At 41.8% G+C, this 17,306-nt stretch overlaps 1 protein-coding gene across 8 annotated transcripts in view; it reads right to left on the bottom strand.

The window, feature by feature from the left end:
- The window catches only part of UNKL (unk like zinc finger), a 164,465-nt gene that overhangs the window by 73,947 nt on the left and 73,212 nt on the right, over positions 1-17,306 (bottom strand). For 6 of the 8 annotated variants that reach the window (XM_073361545.2, XM_073361548.2, XM_073361547.2 and 3 more), the window contains one exon: positions 15,479-15,633. The exons of the other annotated variants lie outside the window; for them this stretch is intronic. In XM_073361545.2, coding sequence (XP_073217646.1) covers positions 15,479-15,633 — 155 coding nt within the window. The remainder of the gene's footprint in view (positions 1-15,478; positions 15,634-17,306) is intronic. 8 annotated transcript variants of the gene reach the window in all.

The following is a 17,306-nucleotide window of genomic DNA, read 5'->3' as shown; positions in this document are numbered from 1 at the left end:
TCTTATTTGAAAAATTAATTAAAATTGAGGGATAAAAAAATTTAATGTGGACTGAAAACTGGCTGAAGAATTGCAAACAAATGGTAAAAATAAACAGTGATATATCACAACCTGAGGGGCAGCAGTCCACCAGGCACTGGGAGAACTGCCGTAAGCACCAGTCTTATTTGACATCTTCAGTAAGGACCAGAAAGATGATGAATAAAGAGCATGTTAATGAAATCTACTGCAAGTACTAACTTGAGAGGGAGCTGAGAACACAAGGGAAGATGAAAATGATACCAAGGGATATAGTGTTGTAAAAAAACATGGGAAGACTCCATGTACAGACTGTCACCTTTCTGTGTCAGAGAAGGTGACAGAATGCTATATGTGGCGCTGCCCTGTTCCCCCACCCACATATGACCCTGCAGAGAATCTCCACAGGGTCTAGGAATCCATGCACAGAGTAAGAATAGGAGGTAAGGATGACCACACCTCAGCCTTGTCATTAACCTGCTCAAAAGCTAATGTAGCTTTGCGTCTGCAATAATTTTTTTGCTGCCCCTCTGCCCCTTCCCAGCTGTGAGTCCACCTTTTCACTGAAATTTTAGAGCACACACCAGCAAAGGAAGCTCTGGCAACTCAGCTCCATATCGCTAATGCCCATGTACCTAAGGGGGAACTAGGAAGCCACAGAGCTACAAGAGGAGTCTGCATAAATGGATCTGGCCTTCTGTAATCCCCTGCAAACCAAGTATTTTGAGGGAAAACCTCATTAGTCCCAATGTGTTTGTTTGTTTAACTTCTTTGTAAAGCACCATGTGAACATATGGTGCTATATAAATTCTGAACAACCACAACCACCACCATCAATCACCACAGGCAAAATCATGAAATCCTTATTCAAGATTTATTCAGGCAAAACTCCTATTGAAATCAATAAGTAACGATGTCATGATCTGGCTATGATGTTAATGTTACAGCATCCAATCATTATTCCTTCAGATGCCACTTCTTGTAACCCCAAAAAGTTTCTTTTCTAAGGCTGCCCTTGTACAAAGACAGTATTGTTTACATTTGTTATATCCTTGAGCTTTAACATGTTAACATTTTTGTATAACAGTAAGTGAGAAATTGGAAAAATTAAGGATGACTGTCTCAGGAAAAGAAGTGGGCTGTTCTCAAGTAGTTCTGTAGTTTATAAATGTGTGGTACAGTATTCAGTCCAACCTTAAAAGACTGTAAAAACAACTGAGGGTAACTTGATTATAATTAAGGCTCTGTGTTTGTCACGAAGATCACAGAAGTCATGGATTTTGTGACTTTCTGTGATTTTTACAGAGGCCCGTGGGGCTGGCCCAGGAGCCTCCTGAGCAGCTCGGGCAGCCCCTGGGCCAGTCACACCCTCTGCTGCTGGGCCAGTCTTGGGTCCCCCCCATGGCAAGAGTTTGGGTGAGGGGGGCTCAGGGCTGGGGATTGGGGTGCAGGGCGGTGCTTACCTGGGGGGGCTCCCCGGAAGGGTGACAGGAACTTCCCTCCCTCAGCTCCTAGCTCCAACTGCTGCCTCCGCAGTTACCAGCCAATGGGAGCTGCAGAACCAGGGCTTGGGGCAGAGTGGAGACAGCACATAGAGCTAGGAGCTGGAGGTTGCTGCTTGCCAGGAGCCGGGGTGCGCCCCCCGTCTGAGCACCCGAGGCGCACCCACGAGCCGCCTCCCCCCCCCCCCAAGTTTTAGTCGGGGGCATATAGTAAAAAGTCATGGAAAGGTCACAAGCTGTGAATTTTTGTTTACTGCCTGTGTCCTGTCCATGACTTTTACTAAAAATACCTGTGACTAAAACAGCCTTAATTATAATCTCAAAAGTACCTATATACAGGGGGGAAAATTCTGATAGAGGGCTGTTTTATCAAGCAGACAAAGGTATAACAAGAGACAATGGCTGGAAGCTGAAGCTAGACAAATTCAGGTTGCCAATAAAGCACCCATTTTGGGCTGACAGTGCACCGGCACTGGGGCTCCCCTACTACAAGCTGAATTCACCTAAGAGCTGAAATCACTGAGCGTTGTGTTAAGTAGTGGGGGAGCCTGAAGATCTATTGTGGAGCAGTTTGCGGGACAGCTGGAGTGCCTTGTGGACCGGCTGGTGAAGCAGTTCGACGTGGAGCAGTTTGTGGATGGCAGGAGCTGCTTGTGGGCCATGGAGCTGAGTGAAGGAGTTCGTGGGGCAGCTGGCAGAGCGGAGAGCAGCTGAGTGAAGGAGTTCGTGGGGCGGCTGGCAGAGCGGAGAGCAGCTGAGCGAAGGAGTTCGTGGGGCGGCTGGCAGAGCAGAGAGCAGCTGAGTGAAGGAGTTCGTGGGGCGGCTGGCGGAGCGAAGCTAAGCTATGGAGCTATGGGGCGGTCAGCTTCAGATCATGTAAGGTGCCTCTTACCCCCGTCCCATTTGCACCCAGGTTGGGAGGTAAAGCTCCGCAGATAAACTTTCAAACTCTGGGGCTGCCCTGACCAGGGACAGAGACTTTTGGGGCATTGGACTTTTGGGACTTTGGGTGATTTGGGGTTGCTGGACTCAAGAACCAAAGGGAAAGGGCATGCCCCAATTTGCTTGGGGTGGGTTTTTTTTTTGCTCATGGGTTGTGTTATGAATCCTGTTGGTGGTGTTTCCCCAACATAATGCCACATTGTTTCTCTCTGTTATTAAAAGACTTTTGCTACACTCAGACTATGTGCTTGCGAGAGGGGAAGTATTGCCTCTTGGAGGCGCCCAGCGGGGGTGGTATATATTTGTCCCAGGTCACTGGGTGGGGGCTCGAGCCGGTTTGCATTGTGTTATTGGAATGGATCCCCTAGATATTGAACCTGGCCCTTGTTGCTGCCAACTCTGACGGGCAGAAGAGTTACACTTGTAAACTGAGCAAAATAGATATGAAGCATAACTGAGATAAGCACAGAACACTGAGAGGCTTTTTTCTTTAACAAAAAGTCACTTTTCTGAGGAGAACTTCATTTTAAATCACTAAGTAAAGTGGTGTGCTGCCCATGGCCAACGGATCTGAAAAATGTGCAAAACTTTGTAATTGCAAAATCAAAATTCCTTCAAATAGGATCAAAGCACACAACTGTCATTCCACCATACACAAAGTGTGAAGATTTAAACCAAAATATTTTAACCGTATGTATTTGTGCACCAAAAAGCATACAATTAAAGTTCTCGATGTCTAGAAGACATCTTGTCATATTCTAATAACTCGTAAAACAAAGTAATACATTTTCTTCAAACTTTCCATATAAAATAATCCACAACCAAAATAAGTTTCACCCCAAAATAGATGTTTTTAGACAGTTTCAAATGACTGAAAATAGGAGTTTAGAACAGAACTACCACCTCCAGGACAGTTGCTGTACTGTTAGTGTGATACTATAATGTTCTTAGAATGAATTAGTATTTGAACTGTCTTGCATAATCAGTTACCTGAATGAAATCATGTTTTTTTTCCTGCAGGACTTCATACAACTCCACTCCTATCCCTGCTCTCCTCGCCTCTTGTTCTCCCTCTTGCACCTGACATTTAACTTGGTTCATCTCACTTCTGAATTATCTTTATTTCTTTCTCCCAAACATAACACTAAATCCTATTTTAAAATACCCCTTGGACCTACAACAGCCTCTCTCTGATTACATGCTCTCCTCCAAAGTCACTCATTTTGTTTAGCTATTCTTCACCCACCACTGTTGTCGCACTACTTGCTTAATACTATACTATGTGCTCTCATACCTAGCCACAGTTACATAAATAGTATATAAGGATAAAATATTTTTAAAGGATGAGTAAAATCAAGAACAAAAACCTAAATCTGCTTATTACCAAACAACACTACTATGGGCAGCATTTTCTTCCATTTGTTTTCTAGTCTCCTGTCTTCCTTCCCACCATGCATGCAGAAGTAGCTCTGTGTTATCTAACTGATATGACTGCAGCAGAAAGTCAGGAAACTTCTACCCACCTCAACAATGATAGAATAAAACCAGAAATGCAACAGATTTCTCTGTTTCTCCACCCTATCCCTGTGTTAGACTTGCTGGAGCCTGGAGCTGAAGCCAAAGTCTGAGCCCCATCGCCCAGGGCTGAAGCTGAAGCCCAAAGTCTTCAGTCCTGGGTGGCAGGGCTCAGGCTTTGGCTTCACCCAAGGGCAGCGGGGTTCTGGTTACAGCCACCACCATCTCCCGCCCAGGGCTGCAGCCCTCAAGCTTCGGCTTTGGCCCCCCTTCTGGGCAGCGGGGCTCAGGCTTTGGCTTTGCCCCCGGGCAACAGGTATCAGGCTTCAGCCCTGCTGCCATCTTCAATCCCCCTTCCCATAGTCATGTAGTAATTTTTGTTGTCAGAAGGGGGTCATGGTGCAATGAAGTTTGAGAAACCCTGAACTAGACTAAGTCCAGTAAGTGACTGAGATTAAAACTTGATTAAAACTTGGCAATTTTGACTTAGAACTGTATTAAATATTTAATCAGTCTGAACATGTTCTTCTAGTTTTAGAATAAAAATTTTGTCAATAGTGTTACTGGCGCTCTGTCTTACAAGCCATTTTCTCAAGCTAGGTTGGCTCATGAACATACCAGCCTAATTTCTTCCTTGAAGAAATTTTACCTAAGGAAGTTTTAATTTTATGGCTCTATTTTAAATACATCTCATATGTTGCAGAATAGAATATAAATATTTGCCTAATTTGTTTTCAATTTAAAATGGTACTTTACATCTCATATCATTCCAAAGCACTTCACAGTTAATGGCCTAGACTGTGACTTGCACTATATACATTCATAGATTTTAAGGCCAGAATGGACCTTTGGGGTCATCTAGGCTGACCTCCTACATAATACATGCCACAGAACTCCTCTGAATTAATTTGTGCTTCAAGTCCAATAGCTATGATTAAACTAGAGCATATCTTCTAGAAAAAAACACCCAATCTTGATTTAAAAAAATTCCAGTGATAAAGATTCTACCACACCCTTGTTAAATTCTTCCAATAATTAATTACCCTCTTCGTTAAAAATGTATGCCTTATTTCTAGCCTGAATTTGTCTAGCTTTAACTCTCAATCACTGGATCTTGTCATATCTTTGTCTGGAAGTCTGAAAGGCCCATTATCAAATTTCTGTTCCCCATGTACATACTTACAGACTGATCAAAATACCCCATAATCTTTTATTTGATAAATGAAATAGATTGAGCTCTTGGAGTCTTTCACTGTAAGTTATGTTTTTCAAAAAACATTAATAATTCTCATGACTCTTTTCTGAACCGTCTCCAATTTATCAACATCCTTCTTGAACTGTGGACACCAGAACAGGACACAGTATTCCAGCAGCAGAATGTACACAGGCACAAAAACTGCACCTGCAAAGGTTTTCCAGACAAGTGTCTAGGCATGTAGGAATAAGCATGAATTGTGTGTTGGCTTATCTTCTTCCCTATCCTTCCTCACAACAGAGCAGGAGAGTGATGAGTAAGTGGAAATGGTGGATCTGCAGCTAACCCCACCTCCATTCACCAGGCCTGCCGAAGGGGGCAATTGCCAAGAGGCCTGGGTGATTTACAAGGGCCAGGGATGGGTTGCAGGGCTCCCAGGAGCATGTGATCGCTCCGAGCCCCGTGCTTTGGGGGGCCCAGTGGGCCGGCACGAATGGCCAGCGTGGTTGGTCCCAGAAATGACGGATTCATCATTTCCACCCCAGGCCCTACACCCCCCAGGAATGGCCTTGGCGCCCGGAATTGCTGTCGGTGGACCTGCCATTCACAAACTCACGAGATAGGGCAGTTGAGCCAGTATGAGGGTGTCATATACCAACAAATAATTATTAATTCCTTATCCCTACCCCCTGGCCTCAAAGCAAGGAGAAACCAGGACAAATATTGTGACTTAGTGGTGTTTCACTGAGTCACAATGCCTCCTGAGACTAACTCTTGGGGTGGTACAGTTTGCATACGACATCTTCCTCAGGACTGCTCCTAAAGTCACAATCCACACCTATACACACACAAAAAATCACTTCATCATTGGCATAAAGCAACTTCTGGGTGGGTCCACAGCAGTTAGGTGGATGCCTACCGAACAGTACTTCCAGAAGGGGTGGGAGTTAGAGCAAAGGAAGGAATTTTGGCTAAATCTGGCATCGATCTCTACTCTTATGAGAAATGCCATTGGATTTGTAATACTTATTACACAAAACCTTAATTCATAAATTGTGGTTCAAAAGAACCAAATACAATAAATTAAATGTAACTAAATTTGTTATCCATGTGGTGGCAGTGATCTCTATTTGATAAACTACATTGATAATGCATCGCTGGCTGCCTCAGATGAACTCTGCTCACTTTGTCGTGACTTAACATTTCAAATTTCTGAGCAGCTTCAAACAAATGCCTTTAACTCAGAAACAAAGTTACCTTTCAACTTCCTTTCCTCCAAAAAAAAAAAAAAAAAAAAAAAAAGCAAAAAGCAAAATTAAATTAGCTCAAGGCCTAGGGCAGTAATTCACGCCTGGACTAGTAACACCTTTAAGGGCAGGTGACCCTGACCCTAAGAGTTAGAAACAGGTACTTTATACCACTGCAGAGGAACTGAATCTTTATTATTGATGGTGTAATGAACTTGCCTCTAGCACTGATAGATTATGGTGCATCTTAAAACCACACGCAGAAAAAGAATTTTAGCAACATCTAAAATTATTTATTCATTCAAATCTCTCTTTCATCATCTTTACATCATATTAAGGGAGCCTGGATTTACAGATGGGATACAAACATTATTTACCAATATAAAAGATGGAAGACTAAGGCCTTGTTTACAGAAACATTAGTTTGAGGCAAGCTGGGGTTTGAATTTACCCTGCACTAGCCTGCCACGGACTAATTGTTCATGTGTACCCTGCTGACGTGCATTAACAGTTCATTTATGAACTCTAACCTAGTCTCATTTGGTCCAATAAAAGATATTAACTAACCCATCTTGTGTCTGTAATATACTGGGAACGACATGCCTATAAACAACGTTGCACAGTATATGAAGACAGCTAAATTTATACCTTTAAAAATATCTGGGAATTTTTCAGTATTTGTTTTGGTGGTGAACTTTAAAAGAAAACAATATAAGTAATAAAAAACTGATTTTAAACTCATGTATTAAAATTTTCATGTGTACTATGAGTTAGTTGATGTCCAATATTCTTTTCAGGATTCTTTGTTCGGAAAGGCTCTACTTCACTGAGATTATCATATTCAGACAATATCACTTTATAGGTAAATTTGGAGAAGCCACATATTACACGGACTGGATCTGGCAGCAATACCAGGATTTGGAGGGCAAATTGGCTGAGATCAGTGAGATTTTCATGATGTGATCTACAATAATCACCTTTGCATAATCCATTGTTAGATCTTACATATTTGACAAATTTTGCTCTGAGGATTTCTTCTTCCTGTGATGTAACAGAACAGGCCATCACATTTTCTGGTAATGCTGAAATGGTTGGCTTTCAGGCAGAGTCAAGCACGTGGCACTGTTTTCCAGAATGAATCTTCAACCTCAAGAAACTTTGGATTCGTGGACTTTTGTTTTGTAATTTTGTATTTTTATTTTGTACACTCATCATGCCTTCTTTATATCTTGTTTAAATTAAGGGAGAAGAGAGGCAAAAATGTGATTTTTCAAACAGTGCTGATATCTACCTGGATTTTAATATCTATTTTTAAAATGCCACAAAAATTGGGAATATTTCAGTAAAACTGATTTTACTGAATTATTTAACCTGTTTATGCTTTAACTATTTTTTATTTTCTTAGTCACTAAATTATATTGCCTAAAATCTACCAATAATTATTGCTGCTCTGTATTAATTAAAGACTCTGTGTACCATCTATAGTGAATCAAGCTGACTTGTATATTAATTGCTTGTTATTCCTCTTAATTTTATCTAATTGTTTATCCTTAGATTATGAGCTCCTCAGACCAAGGATCCTCTTAAGTGGCTGGAAAGCGTCTTGCACGTAGTGGGCACTACTGCAAACAAATACAAATTTTAAAAATGGAACCTTTAATTTTCATAAATGCTTAATAATAAAAAAGTTGCAAAACAAAACCTATTCTAACCCTGTGTTCAATCATCACTTTCTGAGGAAGTTTCCTTTGGGGCTAAAACTTTTCATGCTCAAAAGGTGGAAAACTGTATGAAAGTCAATCTGTTTTTGAGTTATCTGAGCCAGAATAAAAATACAGTCCTGCCCCCCGTTATCTTGATATATTACTTGAGTTAAAATAACTAAAGTAGCTAATTTTTTTTAAAGTTCAAACTTGGCCTGAGGCTTCTTCTTAGAGCAGCAGTTCTTTGCTAAATTTAAACATGTTTCAAGTTTTAAACTGGACATACAGTGTCACTCTGACAACCGGCCAACAGTTCCTCAGTACTATAAAAAAATTAGGTAGAGCAGAGTTTCTGCCTATTACATATGGTTGCCGGAACTTAGACATTACTTGCCAATGTCATTGCCCTAGTGAGAAGTCAAGAGTGCTCCTCCACAACTGATTCACAGCTGGAAAGACAAATTGGACAGGAAAGACCAAAGACAACGCTCTCCATGACCAAGAGCTCCAAATTAGAGCTAAAAACCAGATCTGAACACCTCCACCATTCTCAGGTTCAGTCCTTCACAACACAGCTCATTTATATGGTTGTTTGGGGCACATCACCTTTAAGGCTACATAAACTTGAGCTAAAACTGCCCGAAGTTATTCATATTTGAAAACTGCTTGCTCAATCAAGTTTCCCTTGCTCTGGGGTTCACAATCCACAGTGAACTTCAGCCTCCAGACTGTTGCATCTGGGATGGGGATTGGAAGAATGACAGAACCTATAGGGGTACTGTGCTCCTGCCATATTTAATGTAAAGGGAAAAGTTCAGGACAAAAACCACCAAGATCTGCTGCCTTTTTTCTATGTTTTCATCTGTAACCCCAACAATTCTTAAAATCCTCCCTGGTGTGGTGGCAGGACAGCATTCTGAGGTGCAGAGCCCAAGCATATGGGAAATTTTTCAAGACATGGCTGAGGAACGGGTCCCCAGACTGTGCCCTAGGACAGGTGACTGTGTCTCCAAGAAGCATGCACCAGTGTGATGCTTTTGTTTTTCTGCTCTCTTATCTATATTTCTCTTTATTAAAAAAAAAAAATCTAGGAAGTGAAAAAAAAAACTGTGTGAAATGCAACGAGGGTGAAAATTTAAACATCAGAGTTAAAAAAATCTAAGTACAGTAGTTCTCATAGCAACCTTAACTCATCCACATTGCACAAATACAGTATATTTGATTACTCGTTGGACCAGTGGTGTCAAACTCAGAGGAGAGGGCTGAATTTTGTTTAATTTTAGTCTGTTGGCCAGAGTACAGTCGTGATTATACTCCCCAGAGTGCAGAATGCTGATGTCAGTAGAATGCTTGCACAGAAGAAAAAGGGGAGAATATGCCCCGCATGTTGTAATAAAATGTTTAGTTATGATTTGTTCAGCGCCTTATTGTTGTATTCATCTCTAATTCAGAAAACATGTTCCATGGCCCTTTTCTTCTTCAAAGCAATTTACAAATGCTAATTAATCCTCAAAAAACCCTTCATGATAGGTCAGTTTTACTCAAATTTTATACATAGGGAAACAAAGACAAAAAGATTGAATTACTTGTCCACGGCCAGAGAGGGAAACGGTTCCCGGATTAGAAAACAAGGGCTATTCCTGGCTCCCATCCCCCACGCCTGAGGCCTCATTACCAACAGTGAACAGTGGAATGGGAAAAATGGCATTAAAGAATTAAGAAGAGCCTAAAACATGCTCCACTAGCAAGATTCAGATTTAGCACACTTGATGTAAAAAGAGAAGTATGTTGCTTCTTTCTCATCCTTGTACATGGTTTCTTATACCTATGTGATGCAAATGCATTGCTCTTTCTGGTGTGTATATACACATATATACACACACATTACATACATATATACACACACATATATATCACAGCCTCTGTGCATACTGGTGTCATCTTTCCTCCCCTTTTACTTTTTTTTTTTTTTTTTTTTTTTTTTAATAAGTCCCAGTTTCTTACAGGCCAGAGATTTTTCCTGGGACCACTGTTTTTCATATATTCCTAATTTCCGATACACTTTCTACCCAACCAGATTATCTCCATGGTTGCAAAGCTAACCAAAAGCAATCAATCTTGAAAAGCATTTGAAGGTGTCGAGTATGGCTGCATGATGCAATGAGTCAGTGAGGTTATTCTAAGTCTTGAGGCTGTGTAAGAAAAGGCACTGAATCACTCATGGGAGGAGACCACCAAGGATATGTCATGCTGTGCAAAGCTGACAGAATGTAAGGCATGAACAGGGAAGTTGGGAGATAGAAGAGACATGCAGAGCCTTGAGACAGAGAACTGAGAGCCAGTGCAAGTTAGGTATTTGGGTATGTGTTAATAAGAGAAAGAGGTGGTCAGAGTATTGGACAAGAAAGATGCTTTTAATGGTACCTTGATGGAAGACCCCAAGGAGCTACAATAATCAAGGCAACAGATGACTAGGGCATGAATTGACATTTTAGCAATATGTATAGAGCATAATGTAAAGATTATGTTTGAGATGCAGAGGAAGAATCTGTAGGCTTTAAAACTGAATGTCTGGGGAGTAGGAGAGAGAGAAGTTGAATAATGACACTAAAGTTACAAACCTGGGTAACTGGGAGGATAGTGAAATTATGAACAGTAATAGAAAAGGGAGGAAGAAACAAGTGTTTGAGAGGAACACTCCATTTGTGCCATAGTTAATTTGAGTTTGGGGCAGGACATCCAGAATTGATGAGACAGTTAGGGATGCATAAATAAACTGAGGGTGGAGGAGATCAGAGTGATTTTGAAGTCATCTGCACAGACATAGTAATTAAAACCATGAGTTGATGTCAGGAGGAACAGTGTAGAGGTAGGGACCAAGAATAGAGCCCTGGAAAAAGGGTTTGAAAGAGGATGAGCCATCATGCGAGACAATGAAGGAACAGAGAGAGTTAGAGGAAACTGAAGTAGACAGTACGCTCAAGGAACTTGGAGGTGAAGAGCAGGAAATTAATGGACCACAAAAATGGGATGGCAGAAGAGGTTAAGAAAGATGTGTCTGCATTAGTGAAAGGGTGAAGGAAGAGAAGGTGAAGGTTGGAAAGAAAGGGGAGAAGAGGAACACTGCCTCTGATATATCAATGTTCTCCTTGGGGAAAAAAAACCCAGCAAGATCTAGGTTGAAAGAGGAGGGGGTAGCTGCAGAAGAGGCTTCAGGAGAGAGTCAAGGGTAGAGAATAGGCAGCAGGAGTCGTAGGCATAAGTGTCAAATATGTAGACAGAACTGGTGGAAAAAAGAATGAACTTTAGTTGAAAGCATCTGCAAAACCCTTAGACTTTCTTTTAACGCACTCAGGGTTTGTCTACAAGGGGATAAAAACCTGCAGCTGGCCCAGGCCAGCTGACTCAGGCTCACAGGGCTCAGACCCTGGGGCTGAAAAAATTTGCTGTGTAGACATTTCGGCTCGGACTGGAGCCCAAGCTCTGGGACTGTGAGAGAGTGAAGGGTCCCCGGGCTTGGACTCCAGCCTGAGGGTCTCCACAGTGATTTTTCAGCCCCAGAGCCAAAGCCCAAGCAAGGGGACCTGGGCCAGCCGCAGGCTTTTATCCCTGTGTAGACACACACTTAGCAGCACAGAAGCAGGAATGGAAGAAATTGATGTGACAAGATAGTCAAATATGGGGATGGTGGAACAACACAAATGATGTGACAGTGAAGAAAAGGGTTGAGTGTAGAGAAGAGGATGGCACCAAGGGAAGAAATGACAAAAAATGATGAAATGAAGGATCATGTTGAAAGCTGAAGAGGAATCTGAGTTGTTCATGGACTAGAGGTTATGTAAGGCTTGTGTGATGCAGTCAGAGGAGAGTAATTAATTATGTTAAAATGGAAAAGAGTGGTTAGAAAGCAGGTATGCAGAAATTAAGAGTTTAGGGGAAAAGCCGTGCTTGATGAAGATTAAGTTAAGAAAGTGACAAAGGTGGGTAACATAAGCTGGTTCAAAGCTGACGTCAGAAAATGGAGGTAAAGGACCCAATATGAGTTTAAGGGAAGACCTCGAGGTGGCTACAATAATCAGTTGAGAGTTAGAATAATCAGCAGGGGACAATGTGGAAGTTAAACTTCCCAGAAAAGGGGGTGAGGACTGAAATGAGAGAAAGGAAGAGAGTCACCCACTGAAATGGGGAGGAAGGATAAGGCCATGGAATAACAGAAGACAGCCAAACGGACAAAAAGGGGAGCAAAGACTCAGATGCATGAGTAAGGATGTACCATGGGTAAGTGAGGGAGGAATCCATGTAAAGTGATTATATGGCCTCCTCCATCACCATAGCATGCCCACAATCTTTAATGCATTTATCCTCACAACATATCTATACAAGTAGGAAATACTTTTACCCTCATTTACAGATGTGGAACTGAGGCAAAGAGAGGCTAAGTGACTTGCCCAAGGCCACACAAGATGTGTGGGACATAGTAGGGAAATAAACTCAGGCCTCCCAAGTCCAAAGCAAGTGCCCTAATTATTGGACCATCCCTCCTCTCTGGAAGCAGTTTGAAGTAACAAACATCTGAAGGCAGAATGCCTTTGCTGATGATGCCTTTTTGCAGGGTGAAAGAAAGAGAGGAGAAGATGCTATGAAGATAGCACTAGGGGAGAGAAAGAGAGAATTCAGTGGGGCGTAAAGGCAGCAGCAGAAGGAAAACCACCACAAGAATTTTAGGAATAGCAGAAAAGAGGGGAGTAATGATAAGAGGGAACAGCAACTAAGTTGGAGCCAGCAAGAAGGGGCATCAGTGGCTAATCAAGATGACTACAAAGAAGAAATGGGTGACAGCAGGCTGCAGTTGAGAGAGATATTGCCAGAGGCAAGAAGGAAAAGGTGTAGTTGGGATAGGGAGAAGCAGGGAGGGAGGAGTTGCCCAGTAAATATCTAAATTACAATAGACTGGGATTAGATTAAGATGGTGGAAGAGAGAAGTGTAAAAGAGAAAACACAACAGAGCTCAAGAAGTGGGAAGAGGAAAAGAAGAGACCAGGGTGCAGGGGAAGAGCAGATAAGAAGGCAGGAGTTTAAGTCTCAGAAGGTGGATCCTGGAAGCATGGAGGAGATAACAGCAGCTAAGTAATTAATCAAGGCAATGGCAAAGGTAAGAAACTGTGGCAATTAATAATTAATCTAGATTAACTGCAGCAAATGATTGAGTATAAGAACATGGGAGGGTGGAGAGAACTGATGAAACTTAGTCCTTGAACAGCAGGAGAGTTCCTGTGGACAAGATAGCCATTAGACTCTCCCTGGTACTCTTACACAGTCACCTGGAAGTGGGAGCAGATTGAAGAGTTTCTGAGGGAGGAGGTGCCTCTTATAGGTCACTGCTGAAAGCCTCAGGAGCAAACAGAATTGAGCCAAGGAGTCCAATGGAACTCAAGTTCCTGTGCAGAAAAAGGAGTGGTTCCTACTGTGGAACAGGTATGCCCCTGACAGTCCCCTGAAGTGCTTTTTGGAGGGAGCTGTAGGAGTAGATTTCATACTGGAGAGCTAAGGCACAGTGTAGACAGCTACACAGATATATCTTTATGGTTGGCCAAAGGCAACCGTGTGAAGCTGCAGAACCTGCATCAATAAAGACCTCTGGATTTTTAAACACATTTATTAGCCATTTCCTTTTAACCTTATTTTAAAACATGTAACCTATATTTGATTTCTGCTTTAATCTTCCAAACAAAAAGCTACTAGTGTTGGAAACCTGTTAGTGAAAGTTCTACCAATAAATACACATATACTCATGAGCTACAGAAGGGTCTTTGTTGCTCATGAAACATGAAAAATCAAGTAAATGAAGAGGTAGGAAGGGCTAGACCAGGGGTTCTGATCTTCAGAGCTGTAGTAGGAAGACAGCCTGAGACATAAGCCTTTGTATCAGACTCCTGAACTAAAGTAGTGGTCAAAACTTTGCTGATATGAAGCAGTCAGGTTGTGAGCAAGAGGCAGGCCCTGCTCACAGAATTTGGCAAGCACAGGGCTGATATTGCAAAAACACATTCCTAAGAGGTGTTGGGCACTGAGCACTCACGCAAGCATATTCCAGAAGGGTGGTATCAAAACACCTCAATACCAGCACATTCCCCAAAGATAACAGGAACACACTGACACATCCTAAAGATAAGGTCAGGATGACAGCATGATGGATAGAGATGTTATGATTGAACCTACAGGTGCAAGGGTAGCACCCAAATACGTCAGAAGGTGGCATCCTGATACGTCGGGGCAATATGTTACTTATTTGTATTGGTGTATAAAGATGGATCTCAGAGGGAGTGTCTTTGGCCAGCCGAGAGGGAAATGGAAAGTCCTGCCACTGACTGAGCTGTGTTCATTGTTATGGGTATACATGTATCAGTGGTCCAGTAGAGTCTGTGGGATACCAGTACCTTGCTTCGTCGACAATAAACCTAGCTAGGTGCCTTCATACCTTAAAGAATAGTGTAGTCATTTGACGGTTCGCTCGAGGTCTGCTGCACCAGCTATCTGAGCAGAGCTGGGACAGCACACAGGGAGAACACACAAACATGCAGCTGAACATCTAACCACAATAACTACCTCAAAATAACTGTTGCATACCAACATGATCCATTTCCAAGTATGGCTAAATGGTAGAGAAAAAAGACTCTATAATCAATTCCATCTCCTTTTCCCTTCAACTCAATTTGGCAGAATAGGATAATTTACATCATACTCATTACTCTGATACTGGAGAGCCTCTTAACTACCAAATATACAATGGCTCCAAAAACAGCCTGAAGATAGCTTTAAAGTAAAATGTCAAGTGCATAGTTGTATATTCAAATTCTTATCTGATTTTCCTGTTAACAGAAAACAATAAAAAGGAGAGCTGTAGCAAGACAGGAGCTTGCTTTAATGAAAACTTTCCAAAAGGGAAACCAACCTTATGGTGTCCTGTGTTTACATAACAAATGTTGGGGTTCCCTGATTAAAGGAATTCTATTTAGGTATTTATATGACACTTCTCACTGTAGTACCTGAGTACCTACAGTCACCTCACTGCATCGACAAAGAAAGAAAGAGAGAGAAAAAACAGAGGTAATAAAAAATTAAATCGGGTACTCAGGTAGAGGCCAGGCATTACACTAGGTATTCAGAACCAGTTAAAAACCTTTATTGCCACATGTGAGGGCTGATTTGTATTGACTTTTTAATGTCTAAGTAAGGTGCTTCTTTTTTGTTGTAATATACATATAGTAAAAAGAGATGTTTGATAAATAAAACAAACAATTATATATTGGCACAGTGATCATTAGCAGTAACTTTTTCAGAAGTATTTAAACTTACATTTCCAGACTGCCCATTGTTATTTGTAATGCTGTTTGTGGAGTTAAGACTGCTGCTCCATTCATTTGCAATTCCTATGCTGTCTGCTGAAAACAGATGAGGGCCTGGCTTTGATTGACAACCAGTTTGCAGTATGACTACATTCATGGTGTCCTCTGTTGAAGGAATCCCCAACAAATTACACACAGATTTTGTATTTAGCTGTGTGAATTCAACAATTACATACCCAAAACCAAACACAACAACACCACCTCTGATATGGAAACATTTAACTACACAAATAAAAACGTTGTTTCTGAAAGCATAATAATATAAACAAAGTCAATTTGAAAATGGTGTAATGTAATATTTATATATTTGTGGCCAGTAACAAACTTAGTACCAAATATATGTTTGTAACTCAGAAGGCTTTTCCTCATTAAATGGTCCAACAAAAATCCACAGAAACAAAAAAAGATCTGCATCCCAAGAATATACAGTCTTATTACAGATGTTGCTGTATTTTCAAGAATCTAAGATACTATAGTGTTTAAAAGACAACATTTGTAGGACTCCGGGTTGCTAAGGTAAACACAACACTGTACACTGAATTACTCCTTTTTTCACTCTACCTGGCTGTAGAGTGATCTATAGAATCCCATCAAAAGAAGATGGTTACTCACCTTGTGCAGTAATGATAGTTCTTCGACATGTGTCCCCATATGAGTGCTCCACGCTAGGTGTTCATGCGTCCCTGCACCTTTCATTGGACATCTTTGGTAACAGAGTCCATTTGGCCCGCACATACGCTCTCCCTCCCTTGTGCTCTGTCTCAAGATTAATTAGCGCTGCATGGGAAAACCACCCTCCTGGGCAAACCACCTTCTCTACCATACAGCCCTTATTGAGAACTCCAAAGTAGAGGGGAGGAGGGTGGGTTGTGGAGCACCCATAGGGATACACATCTCGAAGAACCATCGTTATTGCACAAGGTGAGTAACTTCCTCTTCTTCTTCGAGTAGTGTCCCTATGGGTGCTCCACTGTAGGTGACCCTCGAGCAGTATCCTTGATGGGAAAGTGGGACTTTGGAGTCAAGTCTCTTATGGATGATACTGTGGAGCCGAAGATAGCATCAGAAGCAGAGCCTCCAGTAATCGCATAGTGTTCTGCAAATGTATAAGCAGACAGCCAAGTCTCTGCCATCTGCAGATTTCCAAGATAGGAACATTCTTGAGGAAAGCAACAGAGGTGAAAACCAATCTCATGGAATGTGTACAGATCCCAGATGGAGGTAACACACTGTGAGCATGATAGCAACGACTAATACAGACCCATCTGGAGAGTCTCTGGGCTGATATCATTGTGTTTTTTGACCTTTCCACAATGGATAGGAAGTGCTTAGGACATTTCCTAAAGGCCTTTGTCCTGTCCAAATAAAAGGCCAAGACCCTCCTAACATCTAGCATATATAGTACAGCCTCCCTGTTGTCACATTGAGGCTTTGGGTAAAAGGTGGGGAGGTGAACAAGTTGATTTACATGAAAAGATGAGTCCACCTGGGGAATGAACTTTGAATGTGGCCTATGAGTGAACTTGTCTTTAAAGAATGCTGTGAAGAGGGTGCGGGGGGTACCATTAATGCCTCTGTCTCCTCTATTCTCCTTGCTGAAGTAATGGTCACTAAGAGTATGCTGTCTTCATTGACAGGTATGTAACAAGCAAGTTTAAAGGACGGCCTAATTAGGCCCTTTAAAACTAGATTTAGGTCCCACATTGGAGTGGGGTGTCTGGGTTGGCGAAAGAGGTTCACCATGTTCTTGAGGAATCTTTGTAGTTTTTGGGTGTGTG

Source organism: Lepidochelys kempii, chromosome 10 (genome assembly GCF_965140285.1).
Source record: "Lepidochelys kempii isolate rLepKem1 chromosome 10, rLepKem1.hap1, whole genome shotgun sequence".
Taxonomy (NCBI): domain Eukaryota; kingdom Metazoa; phylum Chordata; order Testudines; family Cheloniidae; genus Lepidochelys; species Lepidochelys kempii.
Note: the sequence above shows the minus strand (reverse complement) of the source record. Positions and strands in the feature narration are given on the sequence as shown.